Raw genomic sequence first — 18,290 nt, forward strand, 5'->3', positions numbered from 1 at the left:
TTATATAATTTAGTTGAGATGTGTGTGAACTGTGACCAACCAGTTATAATTTTTGGAAAACAACATTTATGCAGTCAAAATCTTTTACGGTCCAATCGAGCAGGGCGTGGTTATGTTGATTAGTTAATAGCACACGTTTTAGCTGATAGGATACTACACAGTACACAGTCATCCATTGTTACCCCTGACCATAAATGAAAGTTCTCTCTGCTTTTATAGATGGCAAAAAGCTTGCAAATTCTGTGTTGCTAAGGCCCAGTCTGTGTTGCTTGGGCCAAGGCGCATTCACTTTTTCTTCTGTTGAAGAAAATAACCCCAAGTGATTTAGGAATGACACTAAGGAATTAAAAATAAAGCACGGTTGATACATCTGAAAAGAAAGGCTCTATGTCAACCATCCAGAGTGTGCTGAAATTTGTGCAGATACAATTATCTCCTAAATCACAACAAAGGAATCAACATAGTAATTATAGCATTGGTAAGTTGCAAAATTGAACCTCTGCTGCTTAAGGGGGCAGGAGGGGTCATTATGAAATTTCTCTCAAAATTGATTTCACAGTTGTTAGAGGTTCTGATACAGACTTCTGATAGAGGGGAGTGATATCTATCAGCTGCTTTTGTTGCCATGATGGAAAAATATTGTTCTTAGCCGAAGTTAGCCGCCGGTCAAAGGTCAGCGCTCATGTGTAATTGTATTGCGCAAATGATTTTCAATCGCACGCCCTGAAAATCGAGTCTAAAAATCTTCCCCTACATTTTTTGAGCAATCACCTTGAAACTTTCGGGATATGTTCTAAGCACCATTTAGAAGATTCTGGTTTATCATGATTTTTAGAAAAGTTTTTATCCGATTTTGAAAATCTTGGACCTGGAAAATTGTCAAAAAACGAGGTCCAAGATTTTCAAAATCGGATACAAAAATTTTTAAAGCCTATCTTATAGTTCTGATAAACGAGAATTTTCTAAATGGTCCTTAGAACATGTCCTGAAAGTTTCAAGGTGATTGCTTTAAAAATGTTGAGAAGATTTTCAGGGCACAGAATTGAAAATCACTTGTGCAATACAATTACACATGAGAGCTGACTTTTGACCGGCGATAACTTTGGCTACGAAAAGTATTTTTCCATGGCATCAAAAGCAGCTGATAGATATCACTCCCCTCTATCAGAAACAACTACAAAATCAATTTCTAGAGAAATTTTATAAAGACCCCCTGCCCCCTTAATGACGGCTATAACAAAACCTTCAAGACTTTCAAACTTTGCTTCCAGTATTATGGTTCATGCAGAATTGGCATGCTTTGTAATTGCGTTGTACCAGTGGCGTAACGAAGGGCCCCGCCAACCCCGCTGTGCAGGGGTGCTATCATAGGGGGTGCCAAATTGTCATTTTAATGTGGGACAATTTCGAAAAACATAACTACAGTATAACTATCCTATAAAATCATCTAATTTGTTCAATTTTAGGGAGGGCGCCAAAAGGGGAGGGGCCCCAACAGGCAACGTTACGCCACTGCGTTGTACATTTTATAATAGATATTGAACAGACGTTATATTAAACAGAGAACAGATATGAATTTAGGGGCTGTAGAGTCCTGCCCGCTACTAAATGATTACAAGCAAAAGTTACTTTGGTCTCGTTTCCCTCAGTCTGTCCTTGGAGGACTCAGGTAATCAATAATCAGTTATTTTGTAATTAGGGTGAAAATTTCAGCATTTAAATGAGAAACTCTATAGCTAAGGATCCTCTCCATAAACTAAATCTTTAGGGCACCTAATATTTAAAAATGTTTTCAACACAATTCATTCAAAAAAAGGGGGTTTTAGAGGAATTGGTCTATTGGGGATAATATAAGGTGTGCTGCTAAACTGAAAGTGTCATTATTATCTTTATAAGGAAATACTTCAATGAAATCAAATGCAGTATTTCTATTACGCGCATATGATTAACCAACAACACAAGGACTGTGGTTAACCATGTAGTACAGACAGATCCGTCTGAAAAAATCGATCTGCCTACACACAAAGCTTACAAAGGATTTTTGACTTCTTTGAGTCCCATTAAGTGCCCTTTATGGCTGACCAACTTTTCCAAACTTTTCCACTTGTCTTAGGGTCACTTTTTGCCACTTTACCACTTTTTACCACCTTTCTTGTTTGTCGAATATCTTAAGTTGTGAACATCATAAAAGGTTGCATATTAATCGAGGGTGTTCATATTATCAGGAATAAAAACTTTCGTACAGACAATTTTTACGTCAGATAATCAGTTAATTGGATAATTATCAATTAGCTACTTAGCAAAAATTCAAAATTTTTGTATTGGCTCAAAATGATTGGAATAGCTTAAAACACGGAGAAAAGTAGTTTCTAGAAAAACTTCGCAAATTTCATGTGACTAAATTTTTCGGTGACTAATTTTGAAGTAGACCGAAATTTTAGTAGAGCATATATGAATTAATTTTTATTGAGCTTACTTTCTTTATCATATGTTTATGATAAATAGTTAAATATTGCTAACTGTACACAGGTCCCTACTGGTGTAATAAGAAATTTTATGCTATGATATGTAACTAATGTATGTAATGTTGGCTCGAAAAGTCAAAAAATTCGACTAAAATTGTTGTAGACTAAAAATTTGAGAAATTTGTGCCAAAAATTATGGTAACCAAAATTATAGTAACCAAATTTATTGTGACCCAAATTTGTTGGCCCTAAGATATTTGTAGTTGGAGTTGAGTTAATGTCGGCAGATTTTAGTAATCAGGAATTACTAAGTCGAAAGGGCTGAAACTGAAAAACGTTAACCACAGGATATTAGAGTTTTATAATTAATTCGATCGATTTTCACAGAAACTGCACCAAAGGCACATTTAAGATCGAACCGATAGCCTGCTGTACTATTACTAGTACTATCACTTTATTGATTTCAATGATGAATCAGTGGGGTTAAGATAATCCCATAATATGTAATAAATAAAACCTCTTCGAGTCTGTACTGTCAATTGTGCTAATCTGAACCGACCTACCTGGATTACCATCTACCTCTTCTTTTCCTCAATAATCAGACCGAGTTGTGGAAGAAATGTGATTCAGTGGGTGATGTAAGTACTTATCGAGCTGTATTCAATCACAATAGTAATATACGTTTCATGCTATTTGATAACTTTTGGCGAAAAACAATTTCGAAAATTTCGAAAAAGTCTTGAAAAAAAATGTACGTAAATGAAAAATTTTCGAAGTTTTTCAAAAAACTTACCGGAAAAATCAAATAAATGGAATAGAAAATGGTCTCGAAAAGTTGAAAATTGTGACTAAAATTATTGTAGACTATAAATTTGTAACCAAATTGATTGGCCTTAAGGTGCATTCGTGTAACAATATTGGAATATCCGAAGTAAAATAAATGTTAGATTTTTTAAATGATTCGGTCGGTCTCTCCTACTGTCTGGTCTTGACAGAGGTTCTACTTTTATCTAGGTACACCGTATGCAGAACACTTGTATTTCTGCAGAGTAAAAAAAATGCATGCGGAGTAAACAAAGATAATTATGGCATTCAGCAATTGTTTAGGTTAGTAAAAGTAATTTATCCTATTTCAGGTTAAGAAGTGTTGCAGTGTCAGCTATCATCGGTCAACTTCTCCTATTTTTACTGCCCATCATTCTAGCCGCTATATCAACATTTGCGAATTATTGTAAGTAACTATGGTAACTAGTAGTGTAACTATGGTAACATGTAGTGTAACTATGGTAACTAGTAGTGTAACTATGGTAGCTAGTAGTGTAACTATGGTATTTGCGAATTATTGTAAGTAATAATTTTGTAATTTGTAAAGTTCGTAGATTCCTCTACAGGGTCATCGAATAGTTCGACCGCCCTTGTTTTACAGTACACTACATTGTAGATGTTCTGAAGGAGTATCCTAAGATTCTTGATCTTTTGGCAAAGGCACCCCTCCTCATTTAACCCTCAATTTAACCCTCAATCAAGATCGCATAGATCCAATGAATCCTTAGCTACTCCCTAGACTGAGTGACACTGGGATTCGAACCCTTAACCTTCTGTACAGAAGGCGGAAGCTCTAACCACTAGGCCACCCAGCCCCAGTACATATTATTTTGTTCGAACTGGAAAGGGGCTCTTTAAACAAAGCAAGAGCTTCGGATGTCATGAAGGGACCACACAAAAGCTATGTGTATAATCTGCTAATCTGTATATAAGTGGCTTAGGGAAGAGGAGGGTTGAATAGATCAAAATATACGTTATTTTTAAATCTTTCCGAAGATGATTGTAGGCTCTATAATATGGAAAATGCTTTGTTTCGGGGGACCCCCCCCCCCCCCCCCCCCCCTCCTGTTTCAACCCCTGGCATATTTTAATAGTCTCTAAATTGTGCTAATTACGATAAGAAAAAGTGAATTTTTTTCAAATCTAATCATTTAACTTGATACCTTAATTACACAATTTTTCCTCAGATTCCTCAGATTCCCCCCAACCATTCTTGTTGATAAATGGAACATTTGGCATTGTTCTCTTCCTTGCGCTGACAGTCTTGAAAACACTTCCACTACCGAAGACTAATAAAATTTCCCAAGACCTCCCGACCTATAGATTTTCTTTAGAGGAGGAAAGCGTTATTTCCAATAATTTTCTGACCTGGGAAAACTTGACTTTCCTATTCCCGAGACACGGGCATTATCTGTTCAGAATTATTGACCCATTTTGCTACGCACTGACATTTACCCTTGGATGTGAAGTGTCGCGAATATCATACATGAGATCTATCCTTCAACTTCAAGATGAGGCTTATATACCTCTTTTTATTTTTATGTGGTTCTCTTACCTGGTCGGATTATATCCACTGATATCAAACGTTCCGGCTGAAGTCGCTACTTACAAAGGCCATGACACAGCTGGTACAGATCATCTCTACCGACCCTGCTATCTGCTGGGGTTATCCGGGACTATTTTTCTTCTGCTTATTGTGTAAGTACTTACTATTATGAAAATAATTATGGGTATGTATGGAATTGCACATTTTTATTCTGAATTTCCTTATTAATAATGTTATCAATCAACATTCATGATAATTTGTTTTTTATATCACTTTATTTTCGATCCTCGGCATTGCTTTTCAATGTGATAACTTTGACTCTGTTTGTTTTATTCTTTAGAGAGCGGTTTATAGGAAAGTGGAAACTAGAATAGCTGTGGTCATTATCATAATATTATAGGGAGGAAGCTAATATTATTTACAAGACAGATGTCGTTATGCTAGTCAGGGTCACGTATTACGTTACTACTAAAGGGGGAGAGGTTTGTAAATGATTAAGCTAGTGTAATTTTGTATACACAATAGCTATGTGTAAAACAAAATAACGGAGGGTTAAGTGCAGCCTGGGAGACTGAGAGTAACTTAATAATTGAAGGTACAGGTGTTTCTAGATTATCATTGATTCAGATACAGTAAAACTCCGATTTACCGCGCCCCGATTTATATGTTTTTTTCCCAACAATTTAGATCCTTTTTTATCCTTTTTTCGACAGTTTGGTCCGAATTTTAAGACAATTTGAGTTTTCTGTACCCTAAAGACATATTTGTCCAGGTCTAATTATTTCTTCTTTAACGGCTTAGTGGCTCAGTTGGTTAATCCGCCTGGTATTGCTTGAGGTACCAGGTTCGATTCCCGACTCTGTCACTAGCCGTGGGGTGAGCGTCGTCGACGTCAGCTAAGGATCCTGAGTGGTCTATGCAGCCCCCCGGTCCACTCAGCCAAATACTCGAGAAATCGGGTGTGAGGGTTAAATGAGGAGCTGCCCATTGCAGCAAAGTCTCGGGCGAAGAAAGTATGGTACACACTACCTTAACCGTCACTGGCCTAATGTGTAATTGAATCCTTCGGCTTCCTGTAATTGGCTGGTTTAAACGTTTGAAAAATTGGTGTTGGTGGGGCCCGAAGTAAAAAAAAATTTTTTTGGTTAAAAAAAAAAATTTTTTAAGTTTTGCAACTGTTTTTCGTAATCTGGTTTAATGAAAAGGAGGAAGCCCCTTAAGTCACTAAGAATTATTTGGGGGGGGGATACCCTGATTGGAACTTATTGATCCTTATTTTAAATAAACTATTTGTAAATAGTAGGAAAGTGAAGATACGACCCCCCCGTCCCCCTTCACAGTTTAAAATTAGAGGGGCCAAAAAACGCAAGAAATTTTAGTTTAAAAAAAATTTCAAAATAAGTTTATTATTTTTAGATTGCTAACCCATAATAGGGTTTCATTACAAAAAAAATCACATTTAAAATTTGGGGCTTTACCACCCATTTTAAAAACCATTTTTGGACCCTAAATCAAAACCCCGTTTTTTCCCCGGGGGTTTTTGCTTTCTCCCGGTACGAAATTTGCCAGTGGGCGCAAAAACCTCATGAAGATGTTTCCAAGTTGGGAGCCCCGGCTCGTGAAAACCTGTAAAAAAATCCCTTTTTAAAGACACGGTAAAAAACGGAACACGGGGACACGGTACACGGTACAACCGGTACACACCGGGACACGGTAATCAACGGTTTTAAAACCGGTAAACAAGGTACACGTACACGGGGGCGATTTATACCCTTTCCCTCTGAGTTTTTTCCTTCTCCGCTTTTCCTTTTTTTGGGAGGATTTTCCCCGGGGTATGGGCCGGCTAATTAGTATATACTAATAACTAATTTGGCGGGGGTTGCTTCGTCGAGAACGCAAGCGGGGGATTCGAAAAATGGTCGAAAGTGGGCTTGTTGCAAAGTGGAGAAGAAAAATTTTAGATAAAAATTATTTTCCTGGGTTTTACCTGAAAAAAAAACTAAATTTCAAACCCAAATAAAATGTAGGGGGACCGGGGGGGGTTATTTTAAAACATATTTTAAAAGGTTCTATGGGATACAAAATAAAGTGATTAACTTTTTTACATAATTTTGGGAAATTTTAGGGGCCAAGAAGATTTTAAAAACCTTTTGAACTAAATAAAAAATCTCTGGCCCACTTCAATATAATCAAATGAAAAAAAAGGGGTCGTAAAAAGGGGGAAAAGGGCGACGGCCTGCTTGCCGCACTGCGATTTCGTAAAACTGTTTGAAAAAATTTTTAATTTTTTACATTTAATAAGGTTTTATCATCGGCAGGACCTCCCAAGTCCTTTCAAAAAAGTGACTCTATACAACGCTGCGAATTGTTCCACTGAGTGAGCGTGTTTTTTCCCTGCCGGGGAGAATGCCGGTCACATCCTCCGCAGTGAAATAAATCACCTGCCCAGCTTCCTTACATTTTGCTAAGAGTCAAGTTTGAGAGAGGTAGAGTCGGGCGACCCACAAACTTGGGTTAAAAACTATTTTTTAACGATTTAAGTGACGAAAAAATTTTGACTTGTAATACAGACGATTTATACCATTTTAAAATTTTGCAACAGATAGAAAAGCATGGAGAAGGTTTTAAACATGATTATTTTATTTTCGTGTTATTTTTTTTCGGGACTTTTCATCATCAAATGTTCTTTATGTCTATTTTTTGATTTGAATAAAGTTTTTTTAAAAATAAAGGTTCTAACATTTTATTATACAGTTTTTAAAAGAAAAAACTTTCAGGTAGGTGAAAATCCAAATAATCAGTTGAAAAAAAATGGTCCGTGGAGCGCAAAAATAAAATTTAAAATTTTTTGCTATTCGTCTCCTACCAATATTTTTTCAGCAGGAGCTTTTTTTGTGCTCCCCCAATGTTTTTTTTTCAGCAGGGCCTCCCCCCAATCACATGAAAAATTTACAATAAAAGAAGATTAGGTTCTCAACCGCGCTTGATATAATTTTTTTTAAATGTATTACTTTTTTTAATTTTAAGATATAAAAAAAATTTTAAAATAGTAATAAATTTTGTCATTGAAATATTGCACGGCTCAAAAGGGGCCAAATTTATTCAGGGCTGTTACCAGCGCAGGGTTTGCTACTTGTTACCGCCCCCAAAACAACTTTTTCTTTAATTTTTCAGGGTTGTTGGCCCCCCTAAATTGCCCTTCTCGGCTACCAGAAACAGGCTTGTCCCTATTCAATGGTAAAAATCTGCCAGCACTTCCCCTTTTTGGGGGTTTGTTTATATAGCAAAAAAATAACTGTCTTTTTTGACAAGGCAGAAAAAAATCTAAAAGTTAGGGGAAAAACCTCAATTTAATGTTCCCCCATTTCCGTAACACTTTTGAAAGTTTCTAAAGTTATGGGGAAAAACCCAAATTTTAATTTTCCCTTTTTTACCGAACAAGGCAAGAAAGTATCAAAAGTTATGGGTAAAACCCAATTTAAGTTTTCCCTTATTTACCAACTTTTGAAAAAAAACTAAAAGTTGGGTAAAAAACCCAAATTTTAAGTTCCCTTATTTTTCCGAAACAAGGCAAGAAAAACTAAAGTTTTTGGGTAAAACCTCAATTTAATGTCCCCCTTTTTTCCGTAAAACAAAAGGGGGAAGGGAGGGGATCCCCCAAAAGTTTTTTATTTGGGGTATAAAAACCTCAATTTAAAAAAAAGGGGGCCCCTAGGCCCTTACCGGTAAAAAAAGGCGGGGAAAAAAAATTTTTCGAAAAAAAATTTTTGGGGATTTGGGGGTAAACCAATTTAAAAAATTTCCTTATTTTTACCGTTTTTTAAACTAGGCAAAAGGGGGAAAGTATTTTTCCCCCCCCCCAAATTTGGGTTTTGGGTAAAAAAACCCCAATTAATGTTCCCCCATTTCCGTAACAAGGCAAGAAAGTACTAAAAGTTATGGGTAAAACCTCAATTTAAGTTCCCTTTTTTTTACCGTAAACACTTTTTGAAATATTAAAAGTTATGGGTAAAACCTAAATTTTAAGTTCCCTTTTTTTACCGTAAAAAAGGCAAGAAAAATACTAAAAAGTTTTTGGGAAAACCCAATTTAATGTTCCCTATTTACCGAACACTTTAAAAAAAAATCTAAAATTTTTGGGGAAAACCCAAATTTAATGTTCCCTTATTTCCCCTAAAAAGGGAAGAAAATAACTAAAAGTTTTGGGTAAAAAACCTCAATTTAATTTTTCCCTTATTTACCGTAACACAGAAAGTTCTAAAAGTTAGGGGGAAAAACCCCAAATTTTAATGTTCCCTTATTTTCCAAAAAAAGGCGGAAAATTAAATAAAAAAAGGGGGCCCCAAAAAAACCGCCCTTAGGTTTTTTTTCGGGGAAAAAATCCCAAAAAATTTTGGGGTTTAAAATGTTTTTTTCCGCGGGGCCAAAAGTTGGGCCCCAAAAGCCCCCAAAAGGGGGCAACTAGCGCTGGCCGCGCAGGCGCAACCCAGCGCTGTTTTCGAAACGCCGCTGGGGGGCCAATTGCGCTGGTGGCAAACAACCGGGTGGAATTATAGCCCCCCCAACAACTAAAATAGCGCCAGCCCCTGGGGCGCAATAGGCGGATGGCAAACAAAGCCTGGAAAAGCAACAATTTTCGCATATATTTTTTTTGCCTGGCCAGGGTTATCCACCTGGAAAGGCGTAGCGACAACTAGCGCGGAAAGCCATTCGCATATAAATTTTGCGGCTCCAGCCGTTAAACCAGTGGGGGCGATACGACAAAAGGGGATAAAGTATTGTCCCAAAGCCCTTAATTTCCCCCGGGGGAAAATACAAAAGAAGGGGAAAAAAACCCAAATTAATGTTCCCTTATTTAGAAACAGAAGTACCCAAAAAAGTTATGGGTAAAACCTCAATTTAATGTTCCCTTATTTACCGTAACACTTCCCTTTTCCCTATTTTTTTAATGACTCGATTGACATTCAGTGACAAATAGATATGCATGTTGAAATAATCAAATAGATATAATACATGTAAGAATTTTTCTATGAGCATCATTTTCTTTTGATTTTTAACAAATCTATGAACACTAGCAATTAATTTTGTTGCATCTATCTAACTTCTTTTCACTTCAGAACATTGGTGCAGTTGGTAGTAACAGTAACTCTGACAGCTGTGATACATAATGTACCACACCACAATTTGACATGGCTTGTTGCTACAGTTTCTGCTCTGCTCAGTTGCAATGTTCTTGCGTTACAGAGAGGTTAGTTGGAACTTCCTTTCGGACTCAATATTTTACAAGGATATTTTACAGGATTCAAATTAATACTGCATGGCATGGTGATATAAATCATCAGTACTAAAATTCAAATCTGATGTATAAAATACCGTTAATAATAATATGTTTCCTAAGTCCAAACAAAGACAATATTTTAAGTTTTCTCAGAACATAACAAATAAACACAGTTCGGCTATGCTGGGTGCTACCCTCCAGCTATAGTCAAGCTTGTCCCCCTGAATCCTGATAACATAGCGAACTGTTTTATGCATAAATTATGAAACATTATTAACTACACTTATGCAACTTCTATAATGAAATGATATTTCAATCGAATGACAGAATTGGTCATTTTTTATTCGAATAAAGCTGTATAATAATTGGACTATTTCGGTATGAACTTGTGCCATTCTTTGTCAAATTTTCCGATTCGATCGGTAAATGTCCATTGTCCTCATACCATACACTATAAAACTAAGAAAAAGGATAGTTTGCGTTGGAATCTGTCTTTATCCAATAGAATGCTTTAAGTTTACGGAATTATGGGTTGAAAGGAGAAGATACTAGGCACTAGGCAGGCAGGGGTTTCAAGGAATCGCCAAATGAGAGTAGGTATTTACCACTGATGAGAATTTCATTCATCATTGACCCAGAAAGTTAGACAGTGTATTATAACATATTATTTAGTATATACTAAAACTGTGCTTCAGGTCATTTTTTGTCTCAACTGTGCCCCAAGTGTGCCCCAGCTGTGCCCCAACTGCATCTGCCCCAAGTGTGCCCCAAGTAACTTTATGCCCCAACTGTGCCCCAACTGTGCCCCAGGGAATACAATTTTGTGCCCCAACTGGGGCACAGTTGTGCCTAGCTAGATTACCAAATTGCCCTTTTATGTTTAATATTATATTTATTATCAGCAGGAGAGCCTGTAGAGTGTACAGTTGTATCAGGTGGCCTTCTAACTTGCCCCAACAATACCAAGGATTATACGTAACAGGTTTTTAAGTTCCAATTATTCATCAGGGGTTTATAAAAGTCTAAAGTTTTGGATGAGCTTAGCGTTCAGTACCTTCATCAGTTTGACAATATCTATCACATCTCCTTTAATGGATATACAGGTGTGTTTACCTTTATCTCTTTATTAAATCATGTTTCGATATATAACTGTATAACTACTGCGTGACTTGAATTTAAATATTATTATTATTCCTATTGGTAATCTTTCTTCGCTCTTATGAGTGTAGTGGGTCGATCATATAGTTTGATAGTTGGTGACGAAGTGAGAGTCTCCACTCAGTATTGACACTGTGTTATTACTGAGTGGAGACTACTAATAGGAATAATAATAATATTTAAATTCAAGTTACAAATTATTCAACAGGATCATACCAACAAAAATTATTTAAAAGATTAAATACTGAAAGATATATTTAAAATGAGATATATATTTTTTAAATTTTTAAAAGATTGAATAATGGTAATCTGTGCCCATAATACAAGTTGTCCCAACATTTATTGCAAGCATCTTTCACCTCCTTAAGTTCATTAAAGCTATTAATAATCGTATTTCTTACACCTAAAGGCTAAATCACTTCTTAGAACAGATAACAAGTTCATCCTCGGTCTGCCTAATCTACCAGCAAACAGATTGTCAGATTGAATGGCGAATGCACCCCCCTGCTGAGCAGTGCCACTTGAACTGTTTTACTGGCTCCTGAGAATATGGCCGAACATCTTCCAACGCCGATACTCAATAATCAATATGCTCAGACACAGGGGGGTAACGTTGCGGCACTGCTCAGACACAGGGGGGTAACGTTGCGGCACTGCTCAGACACAGGGGGGTAACGTTGCGGCACTGCTCAGACACAGGGGGGTAACGTTGCGGCACTGCTCAGACACAGGGGGGTAACGTTGCGGCACTGCTCAGACACAGGGGGGTAACGTTGCGGCACTGCTCAGACACAGGGGGTAACTTTGCGGCACTGCTCAGACACAGGGGGTAACGTTGCGGCACTGCTCAGACACAGGGGGGTAACGTTGCGGCACTGCTCAGACACAGGGGGGTAACGTTGCGGCACTGCTCAGACACAGGGGGGTAACGTTGCGGCACTGCTCAGACACAGGGGGGTAACGTTGCGGCACTGCTCAGACACAGGGGGGTAACGTTGCGGCACTGCTCAGACACAGGGGGGTAACGTTGCGGCACTGCTCAGACACAGGGGGGTAACGTTGCGGCACTGCTCAGACACAGGGGGTAACTTTGCGGCACTGCTCAGACACAGGGGGTAACGTTGCGGCACTGCTCAGACACAGGGGGGTAACGTTGCGGCACTGCTCAGACACAGGGGGGTAACTTTGCGGCACTGCTCAGACACAGGGGGGTAACGTTGCGGCACTGCTCAGACACAGGGGGGTAACGTTGCGGCACTGCTCAGACACAGGGGGGTAACGTTGCGGCACTGCTCAGACACAGGGGGGTAACGTTGCGGCACTGCTCAGACACAGGGGGGTAACGTTGCGGCACTGCTCAGACACAGGGGGGTAACGTTGCGGCACTGCTCAGACACAGGGGGGTAACGTTGCGGCACTGCTCAGACACAGGGGGGTAACGTTGCGGCACTGCTCAGACACAGGGGGGTAACGTTGCGGCACTGCTCAGACACAGGGGGTAACTTTGCGGCACTGCTCAGACACAGGGGGTAACGTTGCGGCACTGCTCAGACACAGGGGGGTAACGTTGCGGCACTGCTCAGACACAGGGGGGTAACGTTGCGGCACTGCTCAGACACAGGGGGTAACGTTGCGGCACTGCTCAGACACAGGGGGGTAACGTTGCGGCACTGCTCAGACACAGGGGGGTAACGTTGCGGCACTGCTCAGACACAGGGGGGTAACGTTGCGGCACTGCTCAGACACAGGGGGTAACTTTGCGGCACTGCTCAGACACAGGGGGTAACGTTGCGGCACTGCTCAGACACAGGGGGTAACGTTGCGGCACTGCTCAGACACAGGGGGTAACTTTGCGGCACTGCTCAGACACAGGGGGTAACGTTGCGGCACTGCTCAGACACAGGGGGTAACGTTGCGGCACTGCTCAGACACAGGGGGGTATCGTTGCGGCACTGCTCAGACACAGGGGGGTAACGTTGCGGCACTGCTCAGACACAGGGGGTAACGTTGCGGCACTGCTCAGACACAGGGGGTAACTTTGCGGCACTGCTCAGACACAGGGGGTAACGTTGCGGCACTGCTCAGACACAGGGGGGGGTAACGTTGCGGCACTGCTCAGACACAGGGGGTAACGTTGCGGCACTGCTCAGACACAGGGGGGTAACGTTGCGGCACTGCTCAGACACAGGGGGGTAACGTTGCGGCACTGCTCAGACACAGGGGGTAACGTTGCGGCACTGCACAGACACAGGGGGGTAACGTTGCGGCACTGCTCAGACACAGGGGGTAACTTTGCGGCACTGCTCAGACACAGGGGGTAACTTTGCGGCACTGCTCAGACACAGGGGGTAACTTTGCGGCACTGCTCAGACACAGGGGGGTAACGTTGCGGCACTGCTCAGACACAGGGGGTAACGTTGCGGCACTGCTCAGACACAGGGGGTAACGTTGCGGCACTGCTCAGACACAGGGGGGGTAACGTTGCGGCACTGCTCAGACACAGGGGGTAACGTTGCGGCACTGCTCAGACACAGGGGGTAACGTTGCGGCACTGCTCAGACACAGGGGGGTAACGTTGCGGCACTGCACAGACACAGGGGGGTAACGTTGCGGCACTGCTCAGACACAGGGGGGTAACGTTGCGGCACTGCTCAGACACAGGGGGGTAACGTTGCGGCACTGCTCAGACACAGGGGGGTAACGTTGCGGCACTGCTCAGACACAGGGGGGTAACGTTGCGGCACTGCTCAGACACAGGGGGTAACGTTGCGGCACTGCTCAGACACAGGGGGGTAACGTTGCGGCACTGCTCAGACACAGGGGGGTAACGTTGCGGCACTGCTCAGACACAGGGGGGTAACGTTGCGGCACTGCTCAGACACAGGGGGTAACGTTGCGGCACTGCTCAGACACAGGGGGTAACGTTGCGGCACTGCTCAGACACAGGGGGGTAACGTTGCGGCACTGCTCAGACACAGGGGGTAACGTTGCGGCACTGCTCAGACACAGGGGGGTAACGTTGCGGCACTGCTCAGACACAGGGGGTAACGTTGCGGCACTGCTCAGACACAGGGGGTAACGTTGCGGCACTGCTCAGACACAGGGGGGTAACGTTGCGGCACTGCTCAGACACAGGGGGTAACGTTGCGGCACTGCTCAGACACAGGGGGTAACGTTGCGGCACTGCTCAGACACAGGGGGTAACGTTGCGGCACTGCTCAGACACAGGGGGTAACTTTGCGGCACTGCTCAGACACAGGGGGGTAACGTTGCGGCACTGCTCAGACACAGGGGGGTAACGTTGCGGCACTGCTCAGACACAGGGGGTAACGTTGCGGCACTGCTCAGACACAGGGGGGTAACGTTGCGGCACTGCTCAGACACAGGGGGTAACTTTGCGGCACTGCTCAGACACAGGGGGGTAACGTTGCGGCACTGCTCAGACACAGGGGGGTAACGTTGCGGCACTGCTCAGACACAGGGGGGTAACGTTGCGGCACTGCTCAGACACAGGGGGTAACGTTGCGGCACTGCTCAGACACAGGGGGTAACGTTGCGGCACTGCTCAGACACAGGGGGTAACTTGGCGGCACTGCACAGACACAGGGGGCGGCACTGCACAGACACAGGGGGGGGCCGCTGCTCAGACAGCATTTCAACATTACATATTTTGTATACCGTATCGTTCCTGATCATCCCTTTTGGCCACTTGATGTTCAAGATTGTCTTTAGGTGTCACCGGTGAAGTGTATCGATTTTGTCCATGGTGGCTTTTTTAGGACTTCAAATGTTCGAGTTGTATAATAGTAGCAAGGATACCACTTGGGGCGTCATATTATAGAGCCTCAGTTAGCTACACTGACTACACACTTGTAGAGCCTCAGTTTTCTTTCAAAGGATATCTTATACCCGGATAGCCACACTTTCTTAAACTTTTTAAAGGCTAGGTCAGCTAATATTCTTCTCCTTTGAATGTCTTTCTCGGTGCAATGAAGAGACCCCAGGGATTTGGAACCATGGGTCATTATTAGCTAATGGCTGACCATTTTTGTCCATGTCCAATTTGTTCGCCACAGTACTGAACTCTGTTTTGCTTTCATTCAGTTGAAGGTTCCAGTCCGTTAGAACTTCCTTCGCTGCAGAAAAGAATGTTTTATAAGTTTCTCAATGTCTTCGTCGGCAAAATCACAACCATCTGAGTATTCAGGCACTCAACAAATCAACTACCGAGAATTACCTAAGGAATACGTAAAACTATACGATTAACACACTAGTCACTATCAACCATATGCCACATTTTTCACTGCCCATTCACTGTCATATTGATAACGCTAGCAGGTGCTGATAAGACATGGGCTCAGTTATTTTATTTTATTTTATTTTATTTATTTATTTATTTTTTAAAACTTCAGACAAGAGGACTATACTGATACAGAGCACTATACTATCGACTCTGCACTGCCCACTAATCGTTAATCCGACACAAGTAGCTTATAAAACAGTCCGTGTGATCATCTGTCGTATCAAATCCAATTATTTGTCACTATGTTAATAAATCAAGTTTTTAATTTTTTAAGTTTTGGTTTTTTTTAATGAATAAACGTAGAAGGTTACGTACATCATAATTTTCAATTCTCATATTCACGTATATTAAATAAAATTATGTGGTTATGTATCATATATGATTTTGTAAACATTGGCCGGTGTACCAAAAACTGGTCCCCAAACTTCCACAACCATCTTAATATTCCCATATTTAAATATACAACAACAACAACAACAAAAATTTAAATATATAAATCTATAAATGCACTCATTTACGCTAGGTACATGAGATATGTTAGTTCCATCATTAATTTTCATGCATTTGTCTGACAGTTTTTTTTTTCAGACTGAAAAGTTAGAATACACTTGTCTGATTGTTGTGGCAATGTCCTCTCTACTCATTATGATTCAAAATGTATACTGTTTCAACCTGATCAGGAATCCTTTGTTTTGTGCGATTGATGCATCAAAATCAATAAAATGGGGATTCAAGTAAGTTTCAAGGAGAATATGTTTACGTACTCAAGTAAGCAAATAAATACTAACAAATAGCGGTCTCTGGAGGTGTGATTATCAGAGCACCATTATCAGTATGATATATAATATATACGATGATATCGTGTAATGACATACTTAACAGTTAACGTATTTCAGGCTGTTGAATATGACAAAGTTTTCAGTGTGCCCTGTTGTGTTATCCCTTTATTACAACCATTTATTTAAAAGCTATCATAGTTACACTTGGTTCCAAACCGTCCTTCTGGGCAGAGCATTCAGGTAACTTTCTTTGTATATTAGATAATTCATCTTAAAAACTACATTCCCTGATAAGGCTCGAGATTATCACTGAGGCTCGTGCAGTGGCCGCCCTTAATAATACCACCCTTAATAAAAATTTATCTTCTCCTACATTTTTTTCAGCAATCACCCTCAAACTTTTAGGATATGTTCTAGGGATCATTTAGAAGATTTGACTCGAGCCGAAATTTTATTCGAATTGAAAATCTTGGACCTCAAAAAATCGTCAAAAAACGAGGTCCAAGATTTTCAAAATCGAACAAAAAGTTTTTAAAGGCCTCTCAAATTGCCGCCCTTAATGCCACCCTTAATTCCACCCTTAATGCCGCCCTTAATGCCGCCCTTAATGCCGCCCTTAATTCCACCCTTAATTCCACCCTTAATGCCGCCCCTAATGGCGCCCCCTTAATACCACTCTTAATGCCGCCCTTAATTCCACCCTTAATGCCGCCCTTAAGGGGGCAGGGGGGGTCTTTATGAAATACCTCTCGAAATTAATTTTATAGTTGTTTCTGATAGAGGGGAGTAATATCTACCAGATGCTTTTGGTCCCATGGACAAATTTTGTTCCTAGCCGAAATTATTGCCGATCAAAGGTCAGCGCTCATGTGTAATTGAATTGCGCGAGCGATTTTCAATCGCGCGCCCTGAAAATCGAGTCTAAAAATCTATCTTCTCCTACATTTTTTGAGCAATCACCTTGAAACTTTCAGGATATGTTTTAAGGACCATTTAAAAACTTCTGGTCTATCAGAATTTTAAAATAGGCCTTAGAAAAGTTTTTATTCGATTTTGAAAATCTTGGACCTCGTTTTTTGACGATTTTTTCAGGTCCAAGATTTTCAAAATCGAATAAAAACTTTTCTCAAAAGACCCCCCCCCCCCCCCCTAAAAAGACCCCCCCCTGCCCCCTTAATGGCGCCCTTAATGCCGCCCTTAATAATACCACCCTTAATAAAAATTTATCTTCTCCTACATTTTTTTCAGCAATCACCCTCAAACTTTTAGGATATGTTCTAGGGATCATTTAGAAGATTTGACTCGAGCCGAAATTTTATTCGAATTGAAAATCTTGGACCTCAAAAAATCGTCAAAAAACGAGGTCCAAGATTTTCAAAATCGAACAAAAAGTTTTTAAAGGCCTCTCAAATTGCCGCCCTTAATGCCACCCTTAATTCCACCCTTAATGCCGCCCTTAATGCCGCCCTTAATGCCGCCCTTAATTCCACCCTTAATTCCACCCTTAATGCCGCCCCTAATGGCGCCCCCTTAATACCACTCTTAATGCCGCCCTTAATTCCACCCTTAATGCCGCCCTTAAGGGGGCAGGGGGGGTCTTTATGAAATACCTCTCGAAATTAATTTTATAGTTGTTTCTGATAGAGGGGAGTAATATCTACCAGATGCTTTTGGTCCCATGGACAAATTTTGTTCCTAGCCGAAATTATTGCCGATCAAAGGTTAGCGCTCATGTGTAATTGAATTGCGCGAGCGATTTTCAATCGCGCGCCCTGAAAATCGAGTCTAAAAATCTATCTTCTCCTACATTTTTTGAGCAATCACCTTGAAACTTTCAGGATATGTTTTAAGGACCATTTAAAAACTTCTGGTCTATCAGAATTTTAAAATAGGCCTTAGAAAAGTTTTTATTCGATTTTGAAAATCTTGGACCTCG

The 18,290-nt window shown here is 40.8% G+C and overlaps 1 protein-coding gene and 1 long non-coding RNA gene across 2 annotated transcripts in view; both read left to right on the forward strand.

Moving 5' to 3' along the window:
- Nucleotides 1–329: 329 nt before the first annotated feature.
- Nucleotides 330–4,985, forward strand: LOC134821718 (uncharacterized). Its single transcript, XR_010161037.1, has 4 exons — nt 330–478; nt 1,563–1,669; nt 3,602–3,696; nt 4,478–4,985. It is a non-coding gene; the product is annotated as an uncharacterized LOC134821718 (long non-coding RNA).
- Nucleotides 4,986–9,958: 4,973 nt separating this feature from the next.
- The window catches only part of LOC134821717 (pecanex-like protein 4), a 33,496-nt gene continuing 25,164 nt past the window's right edge, over nt 9,959–18,290 (forward strand). Inside the window, exons 1-4 of the mRNA XM_063832450.1 lie at nt 9,959–10,084; nt 11,123–11,217; nt 16,164–16,309; nt 16,472–16,594. Of these exons, the coding sequence (XP_063688520.1) occupies nt 11,149–11,217; nt 16,164–16,309; nt 16,472–16,594 (338 nt within the window). The 5' untranslated portion in view covers nt 9,959–10,084; nt 11,123–11,148. The remainder of the gene's footprint in view (nt 10,085–11,122; nt 11,218–16,163; nt 16,310–16,471; nt 16,595–18,290) is intronic.

Source organism: Bolinopsis microptera, chromosome 10 (genome assembly GCF_026151205.1).
Source record: "Bolinopsis microptera isolate Bmic1 chromosome 10, MBARI_Bmic_1.0, whole genome shotgun sequence".
Classification (NCBI taxonomy): Eukaryota; Metazoa; Ctenophora; class Tentaculata; order Lobata; family Bolinopsidae; genus Bolinopsis; species Bolinopsis microptera.